At 28.5% G+C, this 16,932-nt stretch overlaps 3 protein-coding genes across 3 annotated transcripts; 1 reads left to right on the top strand and 2 right to left on the bottom strand.

The window, feature by feature from the left end:
* Positions 1-543: 543 nt before the first annotated feature.
* On the top strand, positions 544-6,470 carry LOC122505216 (probable glutamine--tRNA ligase). The gene is made up of 8 exons (XM_043616743.1): positions 544-787; positions 1,469-2,223; positions 2,349-2,646; positions 2,834-3,213; positions 3,386-3,704; positions 3,820-4,040; positions 4,134-4,326; positions 6,310-6,470. Exons 1-8 carry the CDS (start codon positions 668-670, stop codon positions 6,358-6,360), a joined length of 2,337 nt encoding a protein of 778 aa, XP_043472678.1. The 5' UTR covers positions 544-667; the 3' UTR covers positions 6,361-6,470.
* On the bottom strand, positions 6,443-7,879 carry LOC122505546 (parkin coregulated gene protein homolog). Its single transcript, XM_043617288.1, has 4 exons — positions 7,592-7,879; positions 7,042-7,360; positions 6,810-6,959; positions 6,443-6,720 (listed from the first exon to the last, which is right to left on the bottom strand). Exons 1-4 carry the CDS (start codon positions 7,694-7,696, stop codon positions 6,560-6,562), a joined length of 735 nt encoding a protein of 244 aa, XP_043473223.1. The 5' UTR covers positions 7,697-7,879; the 3' UTR covers positions 6,443-6,559.
* A 105-nt stretch (positions 7,880-7,984) lies between these two features.
* On the bottom strand, positions 7,985-16,316 carry LOC122505129 (DNA-directed RNA polymerase III subunit RPC1). Its single transcript, XM_043616631.1, has 20 exons — positions 16,055-16,316; positions 15,775-15,910; positions 15,549-15,698; positions 15,127-15,462; positions 14,405-14,737; positions 14,053-14,190; positions 13,773-13,970; positions 13,460-13,696; positions 13,047-13,380; positions 12,596-12,845; positions 12,262-12,491; positions 10,928-11,278; positions 10,561-10,729; positions 10,088-10,427; positions 9,763-9,950; positions 9,511-9,658; positions 9,302-9,454; positions 8,887-9,087; positions 8,668-8,801; positions 7,985-8,264 (listed from the first exon to the last, which is right to left on the bottom strand). The coding sequence occupies exons 1-20, from the start codon at positions 16,096-16,098 to the stop codon at positions 8,192-8,194; spliced, it is 4,143 nt and encodes a 1,380-aa protein (XP_043472566.1). The 5' UTR covers positions 16,099-16,316; the 3' UTR covers positions 7,985-8,191.
* Between the last annotated feature and the right edge of the window lie 616 nt (positions 16,317-16,932).

Genomic DNA, 16,932 nt, shown 5'->3' on the forward strand with positions numbered 1-16,932 from the left:
CGTTGTTGGGTTGTTGCGGATTGTCACACCTGTAAACAAAGAAAAATATGCATTTTAATTACATTTTGCAACAAATAGTGCAAAAAAGAAACACAATTTCTTGAAGCACAACGCTGAATGACGCCAAAATGAAAACCGAGTTGACAGTCATTTTAATTGATAATTAAAAGTTTTGATGTCGAAAATCATATTGCAAATGATTATTTTCTTTTAATACTTGATTATTTTCAAACATTTTTTAATAAAGAAAGGAGGATTATTCACTTTTTTGTGAAACAAACAGACGAACTCGGTCAAGTCCCACCTGTTCAATGCAGCAGCCATCGCCCGAATGCCATGAAGTTAGTCGCATCCAGTCGCATCGACTATCGAACTTTCGATGAATCGATATTCATCGAAAGTTACTTTTTGATCTCAGCGCTCACGTCGATGGCAATTTTTGGAACTAACGAATAATTCAGAAACGCCACATGATTTTATATTATCAGTTTAATTAATGACGATAAAACTGCCGCATCTGCTCTGTATACGTGTAACGCGGTGTCAGTGTATGTTTGACATTTACATTCTTATCCATCTGTTAGTCTGTTACTAATTTTACTCCGATTTTGCACGTTTTTTATATACTTAATTTTTGCTCTTCGGATTTATTTTTAATTTAATAAATATGACAGCAGATTTGGAGGATATAAAACTTTTCCAAACAATTGGATTGAGTGAACAAAAAGCAATAGAGACGCTAAAAAATGCACAAGTTACTAAACATTTAAAATTTACCATCGCTGAGGTAAGCATAACCAATAAATATGTTAACATTTCGTCATGTTTTTCATTAAATATAATTCGCAAAGTATAATAATTATTATTTAGAAAATCGATAAATATTACAAGTTTAGTAATTATATTTTTAAGTTACTATAGGTAACTGCAATTCTTTGTGTATCAATTAATGTTTAATTAAACAATTAATGTTCCTTTATCAATTAATATCATTGTTTAAGATAATTAAATTTTTCAAATATTTCTAAAAAAAATCTTTTTAAATAATTGAAATTTTGTAAAATTTAATTGAAAATAATTCATTTTTTCAAGTATTTTATTACAATCTTTGAAAATAAACTTTTGAAAAATTAATGCAAATTTTGAAAATAAATGAATTATCAAAAATGTCAATAAAAAATCTTTAAATGTAAATTTAAAAATGAAAATTAATGAAACTTAGCTTCTAATTTTTTTAAATTCAATATTTTCAGAATTTTCAATTTCTTTTTGCCGAAAATTCAAACACATACAAAAAATAATAACATTTTAGAATTCTTTTTAACATTTTGGAGAAAAAAATCATGTTCAAAAATTTTAATTAAAATTGAAATAAGTTTTATATTTTAAAAAAATTTATATTTTTGCTTTTAAACTTGTGACCACCCTGACAAAACAAACAAATTTATCTACTAATGTATATTTTTAGGCTTCAAAGCACGGAACTGTTAACAACGAGAATGGAACTTTACTGTATCACTTGGCAACAAAAATAAAAGCTCAAATAATAGACAAAGTACCATTTATATCTGAATCGATAGTGAATAAAAAATTGGATACAGTTCAAAGGGTCGACGCAGCTTTAAATTATTTTCTAAGCAACATTAAAGAAGCAATTGATATTAAAGCTTTCGAGGAAGCATGCGGTGTTGGAATTGAAGTAACTCCAGAACAAATTAAACAAGTCGTTGAGGCAATAATTGCAAAGCATAAGGATGAAATTATTGAAAAGAGGTATCGCTTTAATGCCGGGCCTTTAATGCAAAAAGTACGCACCGATTTAAAATGGGCCGATGGAAAATTAGTGAAAAGTGAATTTGATTCACAGTTAATTCATTTATTAGGTGAAAAAACGGCAGCTGACTTGGCCCCACTTCCGAAAGAGGGGAAAAATAAACAAAAAGCACCGGAGAAAGAGGCTAAAAAGAAAATCGAGAAGGAAAGTGAAGCTGTGAAGGATAAAATTGGTGCACAAACGATAAGTGAACTGATGAAAACGAAAGTTAATTTTCACAAGACTGGAGAAAATTACAAAACGGAAGGTTACGTGGTTACTCCCAATACTCATCAATTATTAAAGGAACATCTTCGCATCACTGGCGGAAAAGTAAGAACGAGGTTTCCACCTGAACCAAATGGAATTTTACATATTGGACACGCTAAGGCCATTAACATTAATTTTGGGTACGTACTATAAAAAAATCGAAAGACAAAAAGAAAAATTTTAAAAAACGTGTCTTTTACAAATTCTTCATCGGAAAGTCTTAGATTTTTAGTTTAAGATTAAAGTTCGTGACTTTTTTTTCCAGTTATGCAGCTGCTTACGATGGTACTTGCTACTTACGTTACGATGATACAAATCCCGAAAAAGAGGAGGAAAAATTCTTCGTTGGAATTCGAGATATGGTGGAATGGTTGGGTTATAAACCACATAAGATAACGCACTCTTCTGATAATTTCCAACAATTGTACGAATGGGCAGTGAAACTTATCGAAAAAGGTATGGCTTACGTTTGTCATCAAACCAGCGATCAAATGAAAGGTTTCAATCCACCGCCGAGTCCATGGCGTGAAAGACCAATTGCAGAAAATCTACAATTATTCCAGGTAATTAGAATTTCCAATTATTAAAATTAATAATCGTTTACTAAAATAAATTCTATTCGTTAAATTTAAATCGTTTTTTGATTTCCAAAAATTGTTATTATCGTTTATATATTTTTTCATCGTAATTATCGTTTCGATGTTGAACTATTAAATATATTTAATAGTCTATTTAATCTCTATTTATTAGGATATGAAAGAAGGTCTAATGGAAGAAGGAGAAGCGACTCTCAGAATGAAAGTGACACTTGAGGAAGGAAAGCAGGATCCAGTTGCTTACAGAATAAAATACACCCCTCATCACAGAACTGGCGATCAATGGTGTATTTATCCGACCTATGATTTCACTCATTGCTTGTGTGACAGTATAGAAAATATTACTCACTCGCTTTGTACGAAAGAATTTCAATCGAGAAGATCATCGTACTATTGGTTGTGCAATGCTCTAGATATTTATTGTCCCGTTCAGTGGGAATATGGAAGACTCAATGTTAGTTACACTGTTGTGTCGAAGAGGAAAATCGCTAAACTAATCGATGAGGGAATCGTTTCCGACTGGGATGATCCTAGGTAAAGAAAAATCATATTTTCAAAAATTAGAAACAAAAAATATAATGTTCAGAGTTGTCAAAATTGGGTCTGGAAATCAGGGAGAGGCAATATTAAATTTTTGTGAATTTACCTTGATGTTGTTTTTGAATTAAGTGGTGTGTAAGTCTAATAAATATTTATTATTTTTCAGACTTTTTACTTTAACTGCTTTGAGAAGACGTGGATTCCCCGCGGAAGCAATCAACAATTTTTGCGCTCAAATGGGAGTGACGGGTGCTCAGGCAACGGTTGATCCCGAAGCTTTGGAAGCATCGGTTAGAGATGTTTTGAATCTCACAGCACCTCGTCACATGGTTGTTTTAGATCCATTGAAAATTACCATTTCTAATTTCACTGGCGATTCGTCGATTAATATTTCCGTTCCTGATTTCCCCAACGAGCCAGAAAAAGGACAGCACAATATCACCTTCGACGAAATTGTTTACATTGAAGCTTCCGACTTTAAGGAGGTTGGTATATTAATTAAAAAACAATAATTAATTAAAAAACCATAATTAACATAATGTATTGTAAAATATGAAATAAATATTCAAAAAATGCAATATTAAAAATAAATATTTTCAGAACGAAGAAAAGGGATTTCGAAGACTGACACCGAAGCAATCGGTGGGTTTAAAACACACGGGCGTTGTTATTACTTTACAGTCTGTGGAAAAAGACTCAACTGGTAGGATTACGAATATAATTGCCAAACAGGAGCCAGTTTCAGATAAAAATAAACCCAAGGCATTTATACATTGGGTTTCGAAACCATCTCTCGCTTCCGTCAATCTTTATAGTCGATTGTAAGAATTAAGGCTTTTTATTAAAAAAAAAATGTAATTTAAATTTGAAAAAAGAAGAATATTTAAAGAACTGTTTTTTTTTCTTCTTTGTAGATTTAAACACAGAAATCCAGAAGACACGAACGAAGTGCCAAATGGATTTCTCAGTGATATAAATCATGATAGCAAGAAAGAAGTTGTCGCCTACATCGATTCGTCTCTAGAGAAAGTTTCGAAGCCTTTGGACAAAATGCAATTTGAGAGAATTGGATTCTTCTGCGTGGACTTTAATTCTAAACCCAACAAGGTAAGAAATATCCAACAAAATAGTTTTTAATTTTAAATTAATATTTCTGACGCTCTCCAAAGAAAATAAAAATTTTATTTACAAAACAATTTTAAAGTAATTGAATTTCATGAAGAATTTATTTATTTTCAGTAATTGTAATAAAATTCTTTAGTCAATTTGTAAATAATAAAAATAGTAAAAAATTAATTCATTTTTATATAAATAATAAAATTCTTATCAGGATTTCACTTATTTTCATGATACAATTTTAATTAATTTCTTCGAAAATTTCAATTATTTTTAAAAAATCTTGTAACAATTCTCCTAGAAAATTTAATTATTTAAAAAATAATTGAATGTTTCGCAAGAATTCAATTATTTAAAAAAGTTTTAATAAATTTTATTCAAGAATTGAATTATTTTTAAAAATAATGAAATTTTCGCTGGAATTCAATTATTTTAAATTCAATTTTAATTCAATTCCAGTGAAAATTAAATTATTTTTAAACATTTTTTTTTCAATTCTTCGATAGAATTCAATAATATCAATAAATAGTAAATTTTTCACAGAATTTCAATTATTTTTAATAAAATTCTATTCAAGAATTTAACTATTTTCATAAATAATAAAATTTTGACAGGAATCCAATTACTTAAAAGACAATTTTCATGAAATTTTTTTCGAAAATAATCAATTATTTAAAAATATTTTTGTAGAATTCTGCTCAAGAATTCAGTTACTTATTAAAAAAAATTTAATTCGTATCGGGAATTCAATTATTTACCATTTTTTAAAAATATTTGTTCGCAATAATTCAATTATTTTCATAAATAATAAAACTTATCACAGAATTTCAATTATTTTTAATACAATTTTAATAAAATTCTTCTCAAAAATTCACTTATTTTTTAAAATTTTCCAATAATTCAGTTCTTTGTAGAAATAATAAATTTTTTCGCAAGAATTCTATTATTTAAAAAAGTTTTAATAAAATTCTATTCAAGAATTCAATTATTATCAGAAATAATTAAATTGTCGATGTACTGAAAATCATTAAATTCTTGTAAATAATATTTATAAAAAAAATTTGAAAATAATTGAATTCATTCTATTATTTCAATTTATATTTCAATTTTATTCATTTCAATTCTATTGAAAATATTTTAATTCTTGGCAAGATTTTTATTAAATTTCTTTAAAAACAATTTAATTCTTCTAAAGAATTTATTTCAATTTTCTTGAAATTAATGGAGTTTTTTAAAATAATTTTTACTGAAACTTTTGAAAATAATTGAATTTTAAGAAGAATTTTATTATTTACAAAAATAATGGAATTCTTCTCAAGAATTTTACAATTTATAAAAATAATTGAATTGTTTCGAAGAATTTTTTATCAGAATTGTTGAAAGTAATTGAGTTTTTATTAAAAATCATGAAAATAATTGAATTTAAATAATATTTTTAAAAATAATTGTATTCTTTCGAGAAATTTTATTAAAATTGTATTGAAAATATTTAATGGAATTCCTCCGAAATATTTTATTATTTATGAAAATAATTGAATTTTATTATTTATGAAAATATTTTGATTATTGCGAAGAATTTTCTTTTTTATGAAAATAATTGAATTCTTACGGAGGATTTTACAATTCATAAAAGTAATTGAACTGTTTCCAAGAATTTTATCTGAATTTTTGAAAATAATTGAATTTTTTTGAAGGAATTTGATTAAAAATTTGGAAAATAATGAGTTTTTAAAAAGAATTTCATCAAAATTGTTTAAAATAATTGAATTTATATTAAAATTCTTGAAAATAATCGAATTCAATTAATATTTTTAAAAATTCTTGCGAGATATTTTATTAAAATTTCGTTATTAATAATTATTAATACGAAATCTTAATTAAAAGCCTTCTTAGGTAGCTTTCTTTGAAGAGCGTCACATTTTTGTTGTGAAAAATTATTATTATGTGTATTAATATGATACAATTATTTTCTAGGTTGTTTTTAACAGAACTGTCACTTTGAAAGAGGATGCAGGAAAAGTCTAGAAAAAACTAATTGAATATGTTATTTTTTTTGAAAAATGGCGTAAGTTCAAAATATTTTTAATGTACGCAATTCTCGATTTTCTATTTAATAAATTTATATTTATAAAGTACCTATGTAAATAATTATCAAAGTTATTTCTTTCATAGAAAATTTTCAATTTCTTCTTGTTTCGTTTCTTTTCAAAACATTCTTTTTTCTTTAATTCATAACGCATGATTCATAAGTTGGGACCATATATTTGATATTTATAAATGCATCCTCACCGCCGTATCTTTCAAGAATTTCCAGTGTTTCCTGAATTAAATCTGATGGATTTTCACCTCGTTGCTGAGAATAGTCGATTCCTTCTCCAAGATTTACTTTAAATAGAAGAATTAAAATACAAGAATTAAAAATACAAAGTATATTTTTTTATTATTCTTTTTACTGAAAATTTTTATCAATTTACCATTTTTGTCTTTGAGCAAATTAGGAATGGGGAGAATTTGACGAAAATATGGTACCAAAGATTCTCCTATGCATTCACCGGAACGAACTAATCGTTGAATTGCTCTCATTGTCATGCAGATTATTTCTGGAATTTTCGTGTTGAGTGCTTCTACAATTGATAAATTTTTTATTTGAGTGATTTCTGAGTCACGGTGAGAAATTTAATTGTAATTAATTGATTAATAGATTACTTTTAATTGGAATAATAAGTTGTGGTACGACTGGAAGAATTTTTGGACCGCCATGTTCAAGCATTTCGGTTGTTCCTTGTTCGACGAGAAATTTATAAGGAGCTTCAGTTTCAGTTAAACCGTCGAAAAACATTGGAAGATAATAATGAAAATCCAAATCCTCTATTCTGACTTTCCAACTGATTCTTTGTCCGTTGCTGTCGTCTTCAAGGGCAATTGGAAAAGCTCCTCTCTCGTAATATTTTCGGAATGTTGATGTCTTCGGTGGTTTTGGATCGTAAACTCCAATTTTCGGCGGTTTCGCTACTATCGTATTTTCCTGAAATCAGGGAATTTTTTTTAAATTAGTAAATTCAAATTTAATTTTTAAATAAAATCGTGTTTTTTAAAAAAAAAAAGCAAAGTTTTTCGACTTTATTTTCGAAATTTGTGGTTTTTTCCCAAATATTGCAATAAAATACAACTTTTTTATTTGGTAAGTATTAAATTATAAAATTTGCTCTGAGTGTAAATTTAAGGAATGTTTTAAAAATTTAAATAATGAACTTACTTGCATTGCTTGAATTGTGAATGCAGGAACGACTCGTGGTTTTTTCTGTTTATATTTTGGCAAATTTTTCCGAATTTCCGACCAAAATTCCCGTTCGTTCACCATTGTGTGCAAAAATGTAAACAAATATGCAGAATTAATTTTAATTATAGTATTTAATAGTAGTATCGTATAAATTTTCTCAAAAAATTTTAGTTTCTTTTACTTTTTTTTTTTTGCTTTTCATCTCCTGAAAGTGCCTGAAAGTCAAAATATGTAAAATGTAAAATTTCGATAACGTTCCTAAGCAACGAAGTTTGATCAATAAAAAAGAGACGAGCTAAACAAATTTTCTTTGAATACTTTTTTTAAAGTAAAAAGTAGACAATTACAAACATTGATACAAACTAATAATTAATCAAATTTAACACCTATTTATTCCTACATTTTTTTTTACAAAAATTTACTTTACAAGTATTTTAAAAATGCATAATTCAACATGAAGTTTTTATCTACAGTAAATTATGTTTTATGTTCGCATTTTTCGGTTTAAAAATGACAAACTTAAACTTATAATATAAGTATTTATAAATTTGTGCAAACAAAAATTTAAATTCTCCTTCAAGACTTTTCTCCATGGAATTGAGGATCGTCGAAAATCAGACTTCTTTTCTGTGGTTCATCTTTGTTAGCTGTATTTTTCTATTAAGGAAAATTTCAATTCAAATTCGACTAAATTAAATTAAAATAAATTACTTAGATGTAGATTTAATTTTGGTTTCTAGCAGGGCTCGAACAAGTGAAATTATTTTAAAATACGGACTTTACAGACCAAATTATCAATTATTATTTTCAAGAATTTGTAACTAAAATTCTTCTTTAAATCGATTACCTATATTAATTTTTAATAATTTTCGAAAAAGTTCTTTGACAATTATTAAATCCATTTGTTTACAATATTCAATTGTACGAAATTGAAAAAAAAACTTACCTTTACAGACTTCAAGCAAATTTACGGATCTTTACGGTATTTACGGACGTAGTTCGAGCCCTGAATTTCTAGTTAAATTAAAATTAAATTAGTTAGAAAAGGATATTTGTGAAGAAGTTTGAAAATTCCTGTTCCAACAGGAACTTGAATTCCCATGATTATTGATTCCGAAACACCGCAAATTGTATCCTTTTGTCCATAATAAGCTGCATCGAATAAATGATCGGCCGTTTTTTCAAACTGAAAGAAAATATTTTTATTTGCCAATATTTCAGTTTTGCTCAGCAGTTATTTTTTTTTTAAAAAAGAAGAAGTTAATAATTACCGAAGCTAAATTTAAAACGGATTCTTTCATTTTCGCTAAACCTTGTCTTGTAATTCCAAGAACTTCTCCTCGGCTTGTCATTAAATCGGCAACTAACATAGGATGACGTCTATCGATACTCATACCATGGTTCTCCATTACCAATTTAATTTCAGTCATAATTGTCGCTCTTGCAGCTTCGATTCCCAATGTTCGAAATACCTGAAATAATTTTCAATTTAATCTACAATAACCAACTTATTCTTTCCTTCTTTCTTTCTTTTTTTTGTCTCTCTTTTTTCCTTTCTTTCTTTCTTACTTTCTTTTTTTCTTTCTTGAAAAATATTGACAATCAAGAAATAATTGTAAATAATTAAAAATATAACACTATGTTAACAATTAGTATTTAAATTGTAATTTATTATTGCAAACTAACTTCAATAGTATTATTTGAAGTTGTCTTCTTCCCGAGAATTCCGGGTGTCGCCATTACTTCTCGCATGTTGTCACCTTCGACGAATAATTTATATTTCGTTTGTCCACTTGCGTCGTCATTGTGAATGACCGCTCGATTCACCGAAGCAAGACCCTGAAAATTATTAAATTAAAAAAAAATTCAAACAAAAATTTATTTTCTATTATTACCTTTATAACAACATTGCCCAATTGTTCTTTTAAAGTTGTTAATGCTACACTTAGACTATGTTTTTGTTTAGACGGATTCACCGTAAGTATCGAATCTCCCTGAACATTTACCAATTTCGGATTGATTTTTAACTTCGAGGTGCAAATTCTGAAAGAAAAGAATTATTTCATTCAATTTACAGGATTTTAATTAGTCAATTATTTTCATTATAATTTGAAAACGAAGCCTGAAAATAATAAAAAAATACTTACGAATATCGAATCGATTCGGCGTCAACTTCAAGTTTTAGTAAATTAATTCTATCCGTATCGAGTTTTATTAAAAGGAAACAATCATCTGGCAGGTAAACTTCTTCAATATATTCAGAAACTTCTCCTAATGTAGTCTTTTCTATCCTTCCCTTCACTCTCCTTGCAAACTCTGGATCTGTGTCATCTTCCTGGAAAGAAAACGAAAAATAGAAAACAATTTCTAACAAATTAGAAGAAGTTTAATTCTATTAACCAGGAATCGATAGTTAATTAACTTATATCGATAGTTAATTTACTTTAAGAAGAAACGATTGAAAATTCTCACCAAAGCGACGGTAATGATAGGTGTACTAATTTTTGGATTGGCATTAATAATCTCCTTTATTCGAGGTACACCCTGAGTGATATTCATAGAAGCAACACCGGCAAAATGGAAAGTTTTCAATGTCATTTGAGTTCCTGGTTCGCCAATACTTTGAGCTGCTAATGCTCCAACAGCCGTTCCTGGTTCGACAGTTGCTCTCATGTATTTCTCCTTGCACGTGTGAATAAATTCCACTAATTGCGAAAGAGTCAAACGTTCAAGTTCCAATTTCACGGGTGTTTTTGTTGTCATATTCGATCGAATTTTACCAACTTTCTTCGCCACTGACGTCATGAATTCTCTATGAAATTTATAGTTAAATTATTTTTAAGTAAATTTAAATTAAATTTAAGTAAATTATCAAATATTTAATATTTGTATTGAATTGAATAAATATTGAATTATTTAGAATCTAAATAATGAGTCAAAATTACTTAAGTTCATCCTTAAACTCTTCGCTGAGACAGGAATATTCTTCATTTTTCAGTAGTTCCTCGGCGGCTTTTTTAATTTGTATCGGTTCGAGTGGTTCTTCGTCTCTATAGAGCGACATTGCTCTCACGTGATCAAGAACTCGTTTATAATCGACTGGACAGTCTTTACCTGAAAAATTTAAAAGAACGTTATTTTTCTTCGTTTAAGGAAGACAAAAATTTATAGATTATGTTTACGATCCTTAAGCTCAAAGGAATTAAAATTTTTTTTTAGCATTTTGCAAAGGAACGATCGTAGACTTAATCTATTGTTTTTGCTTCTACGGTTGTTTGTTTTGTTTTCTAACGAAAGGAAATTGAATTTTACCTTCCATGTAAGTTGGATCGAGACCATCGGCACCGTATTTAAATTGAACAATATCTCCGACAGAATTTCTAACAGTCAAGTCATATTGTAAACACAGGTCTTCTAAACTCTTCACTAATCGTCTTTGCATGTAACCAGTTTCGGCAGTTTTTACCGCCGTATCAACAAGACCTTCTCTGCCTCCCATGGTGTGAAAAAAAAATTCCGGCGGCGTGAGTCCTGAATAAAAGGAATTTTGCACAAATCCTTTCGCTGCCGGTGTCTTGGAAAATTTCTCAAAATGAGGCAGTGCACGATCTTCAAATCCATCGGGTACACGTTTTCCGCTGATGGCTTGCTGTCCCACACATGCTGAAAATTAGCAAAAATTAATATGATTTTATATTATAAGAATATTGTTACTGCAAATTTCTGAAAATTATTTTCATGATTTCTATCCAATTAATATTTTCTAGAATTTTCAAATAAAATTCTTGTTTAAATTAATTATTTTTAATAATTATTGAAAAAGTTCTTTGCGAATTATCAAATCCATTTGTTATCGAAAATTATCAAAAATTCGAAAAACCGAACTTCTTAAAAATCAACATTTTTCTTCTCTTTTAGAGCTTTTAGCTTCAATATTTTTGGGCTCTTCAAAAACACTTTACTCAATTAATAGTCTCCAACCTTTGATAAAAAATCTAAAATTTTCAAAAATTATCAAAAATTCGAAAAACCGAATTTCTTAAAATACAACATCAGGGTTCTTACAGAAATCCGAACTTAAAATTCCATTCCTTTTCCATGATTTCCTGGTCAAATTTTTATGAAATTCCAGTGGAATTTTAAATTTAATTTCCACGTCGTATAATAAACATAATTATATTATATCTTAACATTTCTTATTGAATTTCTATTGAAGAGAAAAAATGGAAAACAGGAAAAATTTAGAAACTTTTAAAAATTCCAGGCCTTTTCTTTAATTTCCTGATTTCCAGAAGACTTTTAAAAATCCCATACCATTTACATGATTTCCATGATTTCCAGATTCTGTATGAACCCTGATTAAGTTATTTAAAAACAAACTATTGTCAAATATAGAAAAAATTGAAGGATTTGTATTAGAATTCGTGGTAATTTCATAATTTATGAGACAAACAAAAAAGACACAAAAATTTGGTTTTTTCTTATGAATTCTAAAAATTTAATTTTTTTTTCAGTACTTTTAATTAAATTCCCTGAATTTTCGCTGATCAATTCTACTTTCCTTGACGTTTCTTTTGATCTTAGACAACCCTAAACTTTTGATTGAATAAGTATTTAAAAAAAAATTTTTAATTCCTTTATATTACCTATCATTTGAGATATGTTGATAAAACTTCCTTTTGAGCCAGAGAGGGCCATGACAAGTGGACTGTTGCTTGGATGAAGTTCTTTTAAACACGCTTTACCGGCATGATCACGAATAACAGAGAGTTCCTTCAATATAATCGCTTCGAGGGATTCCTCTTCGGAACAACCTGGTTGACACGGCAGACGTCCTTCCTCCATTTGATGTATATACTCGGTACATTTTGAATAACTGAAAAAGTAATAAGGTAAATAAAAAAAAAAAGAAAAGTTAAGTAAAAGTAATAAACTGTTATAATTTAAAAACATTTTCTGCAATTTTTTCTTTTTACATACCCAGCTTGTAGGAGTTCGTGTTTTGCCTTCAATAAACCCTGACCAGGTGAAACGTCACCGATTCCAATCGAAAAGCCTCTATTCATCAGAAAAAGACTCGCCATTCTCGATAAACGCCACATTGCTATAGTTGCCGCATCTTCGCCCCAATCGCGTAATAAAACGTAGAAAATATTTTGCTTTGATCCAGAACCCATGATAGTTTTGTCCATCGATCCAGCAATAAGCTCTGAATTTCGAATTATTACGTCTAAAAATTAAAGATTAATGTAACGTCTCTTCTGTTATATTTTTTTACTGTTTATTCTCACAAAGTAAAATTTTATCGAAAATACAAATAAAAACATTGTTGCTACTTCGATAACTTTTTAAAATTTATTATCGTTTTTAATAACACTTTTTGTTCGTTATCACTGACGGCGGTTCTATTTAGAAAAGTGAAAATACTCACAAGAATCGTTAATACATAATTCCTCGTTACAAGTGTAGGCTCTTCCTTTCGTCTTGAGATTTGCTTTAATAGTGCCATTTTGATTAGGTTTTAAGATTAAACTGAAAATTTGCTTTCCAGTCCACATTTCGTGGGGCTTAAGAATCGCAGGTCGTGGTAAAGTAATCTCTAAATCAGAATCAAGTCCCGACACTAAGCAACCTGCCAATTGATAAGCTTGTGTTTTATTCAAAAAAGTGTCCTTTTGCGTCAGCAAATAACCACCGGTTATAAAATCTTGCGTCGCTGCAATGATTAATTCTCCATTTCGAGGAGTTACCAAATTTGATTTATTCTGAAATATCAACAAAAAAAATTATTTTTAAATACTCATTTTTTATATAAAGAAGTAATGTTAAAAATTATAAATTTACCCCCATTAAGACAAGCGCTTCCGCTCTCGCTTCTTCCGTTTGGGGCAAATGTAAATTCATTTCATCGCCATCAAAATCTGCATTGTAAGGAGTACAGACACATTCATTAAATCTAAATGTCCGATGATCTAATACTTTCGCTTTGTGAGCCATTATCGAAAGTTTATGTAAAGATGGTTGTCGATTGAAGAGAACTACGTCGTCATCTCGTAAATGTCTTTCAATTATATCACCGTACTAGAAAAAAACGATTTTTTTTATATTTATATTTAAATATTATTATTACAAGTGAATAAGAAAATTAGAAACCTACCTGCAGGTCTTGGGCGATTTTTTGCTTATTACCGTATCGCAAATATTTTTTCACCTTACTTTTCGAATGTTGAATAAAATTAGCACCAGGATGAACGTCAGGACCGTTTTGAATCAATTTTCGCATTAGTTCGATATTCGCTTTATTTACTCTCTCCGGATAAGTGAGAATTTTCGCCACATGAACTGGAACTCCAACCTTTTATTAAAAAAAACGAATTGTTACATTTTACAGTAATAAGAATTAAAATTTTTATAATAACAAAATTAATAATAATTACTTGATCAATCCGAAGATTTGGATCTGGGGAAATGACAGTTCTGCTCGAAAAATCAACTCGTTTTCCAGACAAATTTCCACGGAAACGTCCCTGTTTTCCCTTTAAACGTTGAACTAAACCCCTTCCTGATTTTTTCGGCTAAAACAAAATAAGAAGATAAATAAAATATAAACAGAAGATTAACAAAATAAATAAAAGATACTTCCTCTATGAGGAAGTAATTAATTAAATTATTAAATTTGATTTTTATGGACTATATTTAAATTCGTATTTCGGCATGGGCTTTTTATTATTATTTACAATTATATTATAAATATTATAAAATAGTTAAGATGCATAAAACGAAACTTACTTGCATATTAAGGGGAATTCCAGACACTTCGCTATTAATATAAAGAGCGCAGTGCAATTGTAAAAATTCCCATGCTTCATTGTACATTTGCACTCTTGATCCACTAACTCGATGCTTCTGAATAATATCATTGATAAAAACAATTTCACTAAGTTTCATTGTGAGATTATCCTCATTTGTTCCGGCCTTCAAGTCTGATTCAACTCCAGGACGAATACAAATCGGTGGCACTGGAATTCGGGTTAAAATCAAATCTTTCGGATGCGCATAATTTTGATTCATCAAAAGAAGCGGTACATCGTTCTCGGGAATGCGCTCAAATAAATTTTGTACCTTTTAAAAGAAAAAAGAGAAATAACAAAATATTAATTAAAAAATGAAAGTTTTGAATTACAGGCTTCGCACTTAAAAGAATAATTCAATTACTTCGAATAATTTAATTAAAACTGTATTAAAAATAATTGAATTCTTGCAATGAATTTAATTATTTATGAAAATAATTGAATACTTATAAACAAACATCAAAATTTTAGAAAATAATTAATTTTTTCCACAGTATTCTATGTAAATATTTTAAATAATCGATTCCTTTCAAATTTTTTTTTTTGAAATTGTATTTAATTGAATTCCTGTGAAAATTTTATTATTCATATTAATTGAATTTTTGCGAAGTATTTTATTAAGGGATTTTCGAAAGTTTCGATATTTTATAGCTTCTTTACCTCTAATGGATTTAAAACGTTGACGAGTCCACTTTGTAAAATACTTTCCAATTCTTTATTATCCTCAACAGCATTTCTGTATTCTGCTAATTTCTCCTGTAGAACTAAATCAGTACTTTTTTTGCCCTTAAATTTTTCATGAACAATTTTCAATAAACCGGCTTTCTTTACAGTTCCATTTTGTTCACCGCATGATTGGCAAATACTGGTTTTCTTCGCCTTCTCAAGAATCTGTTTCCTTAAAGCTTTGCGACTTAAATAATCTAAATTTGGGTTTAGAACACGATTTAAATAAGTCTTTTTAATATCTTTGGTTAACATTACAGTTGAACATTTCTGCAAAAAAGAAGAAAGAAAACGTTAGTAACTTTAACGTCCTTCGATATTTTATAATTTAAAATAAGAATTGAAATATTATTTACTTTACAAATTGACTGCAAGATTCCAATGATCGATCGAAAATAACCGATATGAAAAACTGGCAATTCAAGATCTATGTATCCAAAATGACCAATACATTCATTTAGTGTTTTATTACAAGTTGTACAATTGGTTGAGTTCGACGAAGTACCCTGAAAATTAAAATTCTCTTTTTAAAATCGTTTTTTGGAAAAATATAGACGAATATTGATTGGAATTTGTAATTACCATTCTTTTATCGAGAACACCGTAAGTGACAGGTGTTCGATTACCATCTTGACAATATAAATTCTTGGCGACGACGTGAAGGTGAGCCTGTTTTCCCATATTGTGTCGACTATCAACACCGAAAGATACCTCCGATCTGAATGACAATAAATTATAAATTTAATCAAAAAAACTTATAGATTTTTTGTAAATTAACTTATAAATTAAACTTATAGATTAAAATTTTAAAAATACACAAAAATCACAAATAATTTATAGAAAAAATAGTAGAAAATCGTACATCTTTCGGGCGACGTCAGTTTCTCGGTACAATTCCTTAACCATTTTGAAGGTTATAACTTTTCCCTGTATACGATTGTGAGTATTCAATCAAAACAATTTGAATAAATTAATAAAAGTCCTTTCTGTACTACCTATATATTACTTTATCTTGAAAAGGCTGTAAAACTTTGTCATTTTTACATTTTTTTATTCAAACAAATATGAACAAATGCAACAAATGATCGGAACCACAACCACCACAAGCACGTTTTTCTAAATGTGTTGACTACGGTTGGGAAGGTGTGAACTAACGTTTTGTAATTTGCGCAGTTCTTTACGTAATTTACCGTACTTTTCAGATTGTGACAGAACAGTGTGACAGCACCTTTATTTGCATTCGCCATGAAACTACGGAAGCGCCTATACGCCACTGTAACCGAATCCCGTATGTGTGCATAAAGTAAGGTACAAATACAAGAATTGCGTGCGAGGGACCCCCTTAGGCTAGCTGAAATTCCCTAGAATAGAATTAATTGCGAGCGAGCCTACCCCTTAGGCTAGCTGAAATTCGTTAAAATTAAACGACTGTGTGAAAAGGAGGTTATGTTTTCTTTCCTGAAACATTAATTAAAATTAATTTTTTTAAACATTTCTTTTTCACAAATTGAAAAAAAGAAATCTTGTGAGGTAATAAGTTAAATTTATTTGGAAAAAAAGTAAAATAATTTTGAAGTTAAATTGATAATGTGTCTACAATTATTCTGATCCATTTTACAAAAAGAAAATTAGTTGTGTTATTTATGGGAAATTTTAAACATGAAATATTTATATTTTTTTAATATATACATACAAATATGTAAGTTAAAACAAAATCGAATTTTAAAAAACAGACCATTG

The sequence above is a fragment of the Leptopilina heterotoma genome, unplaced genomic scaffold (genome assembly GCF_015476425.1).
Source record: "Leptopilina heterotoma isolate Lh14 unplaced genomic scaffold, ASM1547642v1 Lhet_0, whole genome shotgun sequence".
Taxonomy (NCBI): domain Eukaryota; kingdom Metazoa; phylum Arthropoda; class Insecta; order Hymenoptera; family Figitidae; genus Leptopilina; species Leptopilina heterotoma.

Coding starts and splice junctions, on each gene's coding strand:
- LOC122505216 (XM_043616743.1), top strand. CDS start 668: ATGACAGCAGATTTGGAGGATATAAAACTTTTCCAAACAATTGGATTG. Junction 788..1,468: donor TAAAATTTACCATCGCTGAG/GTAAGCATAACC, acceptor GTATATTTTTAG/GCTTCAAAGCACGGAACTGT. Junction 4,041..4,133: donor GTCAATCTTTATAGTCGATT/GTAAGAATTAAG, acceptor TCTTCTTTGTAG/ATTTAAACACAGAAATCCAG.
- LOC122505546 (XM_043617288.1), bottom strand. CDS start 7,696: ATGGTGAACGAACGGGAATTTTGGTCGGAAATTCGGAAAAATTTGCCA. Junction 6,960..7,041: donor ACTTATTATTCCAATTAAAA/GTAATCTATTAA, acceptor TATCAATTGTAG/AAGCACTCAACACGAAAATT. Junction 6,721..6,809: donor TTTGCTCAAAGACAAAAATG/GTAAATTGATAA, acceptor TTCTATTTAAAG/TAAATCTTGGAGAAGGAATC.
- LOC122505129 (XM_043616631.1), bottom strand. CDS start 16,098: ATGGTTAAGGAATTGTACCGAGAAACTGACGTCGCCCGAAAGAT. Junction 15,911..16,054: donor ACTGACGTCGCCCGAAAGAT/GTACGATTTTCT, acceptor ATTGTCATTCAG/ATCGGAGGTATCTTTCGGTG. Junction 10,730..10,927: donor CGATCCAACTTACATGGAAG/GTAAAATTCAAT, acceptor TAAATTTTTCAG/GTAAAGACTGTCCAGTCGAT.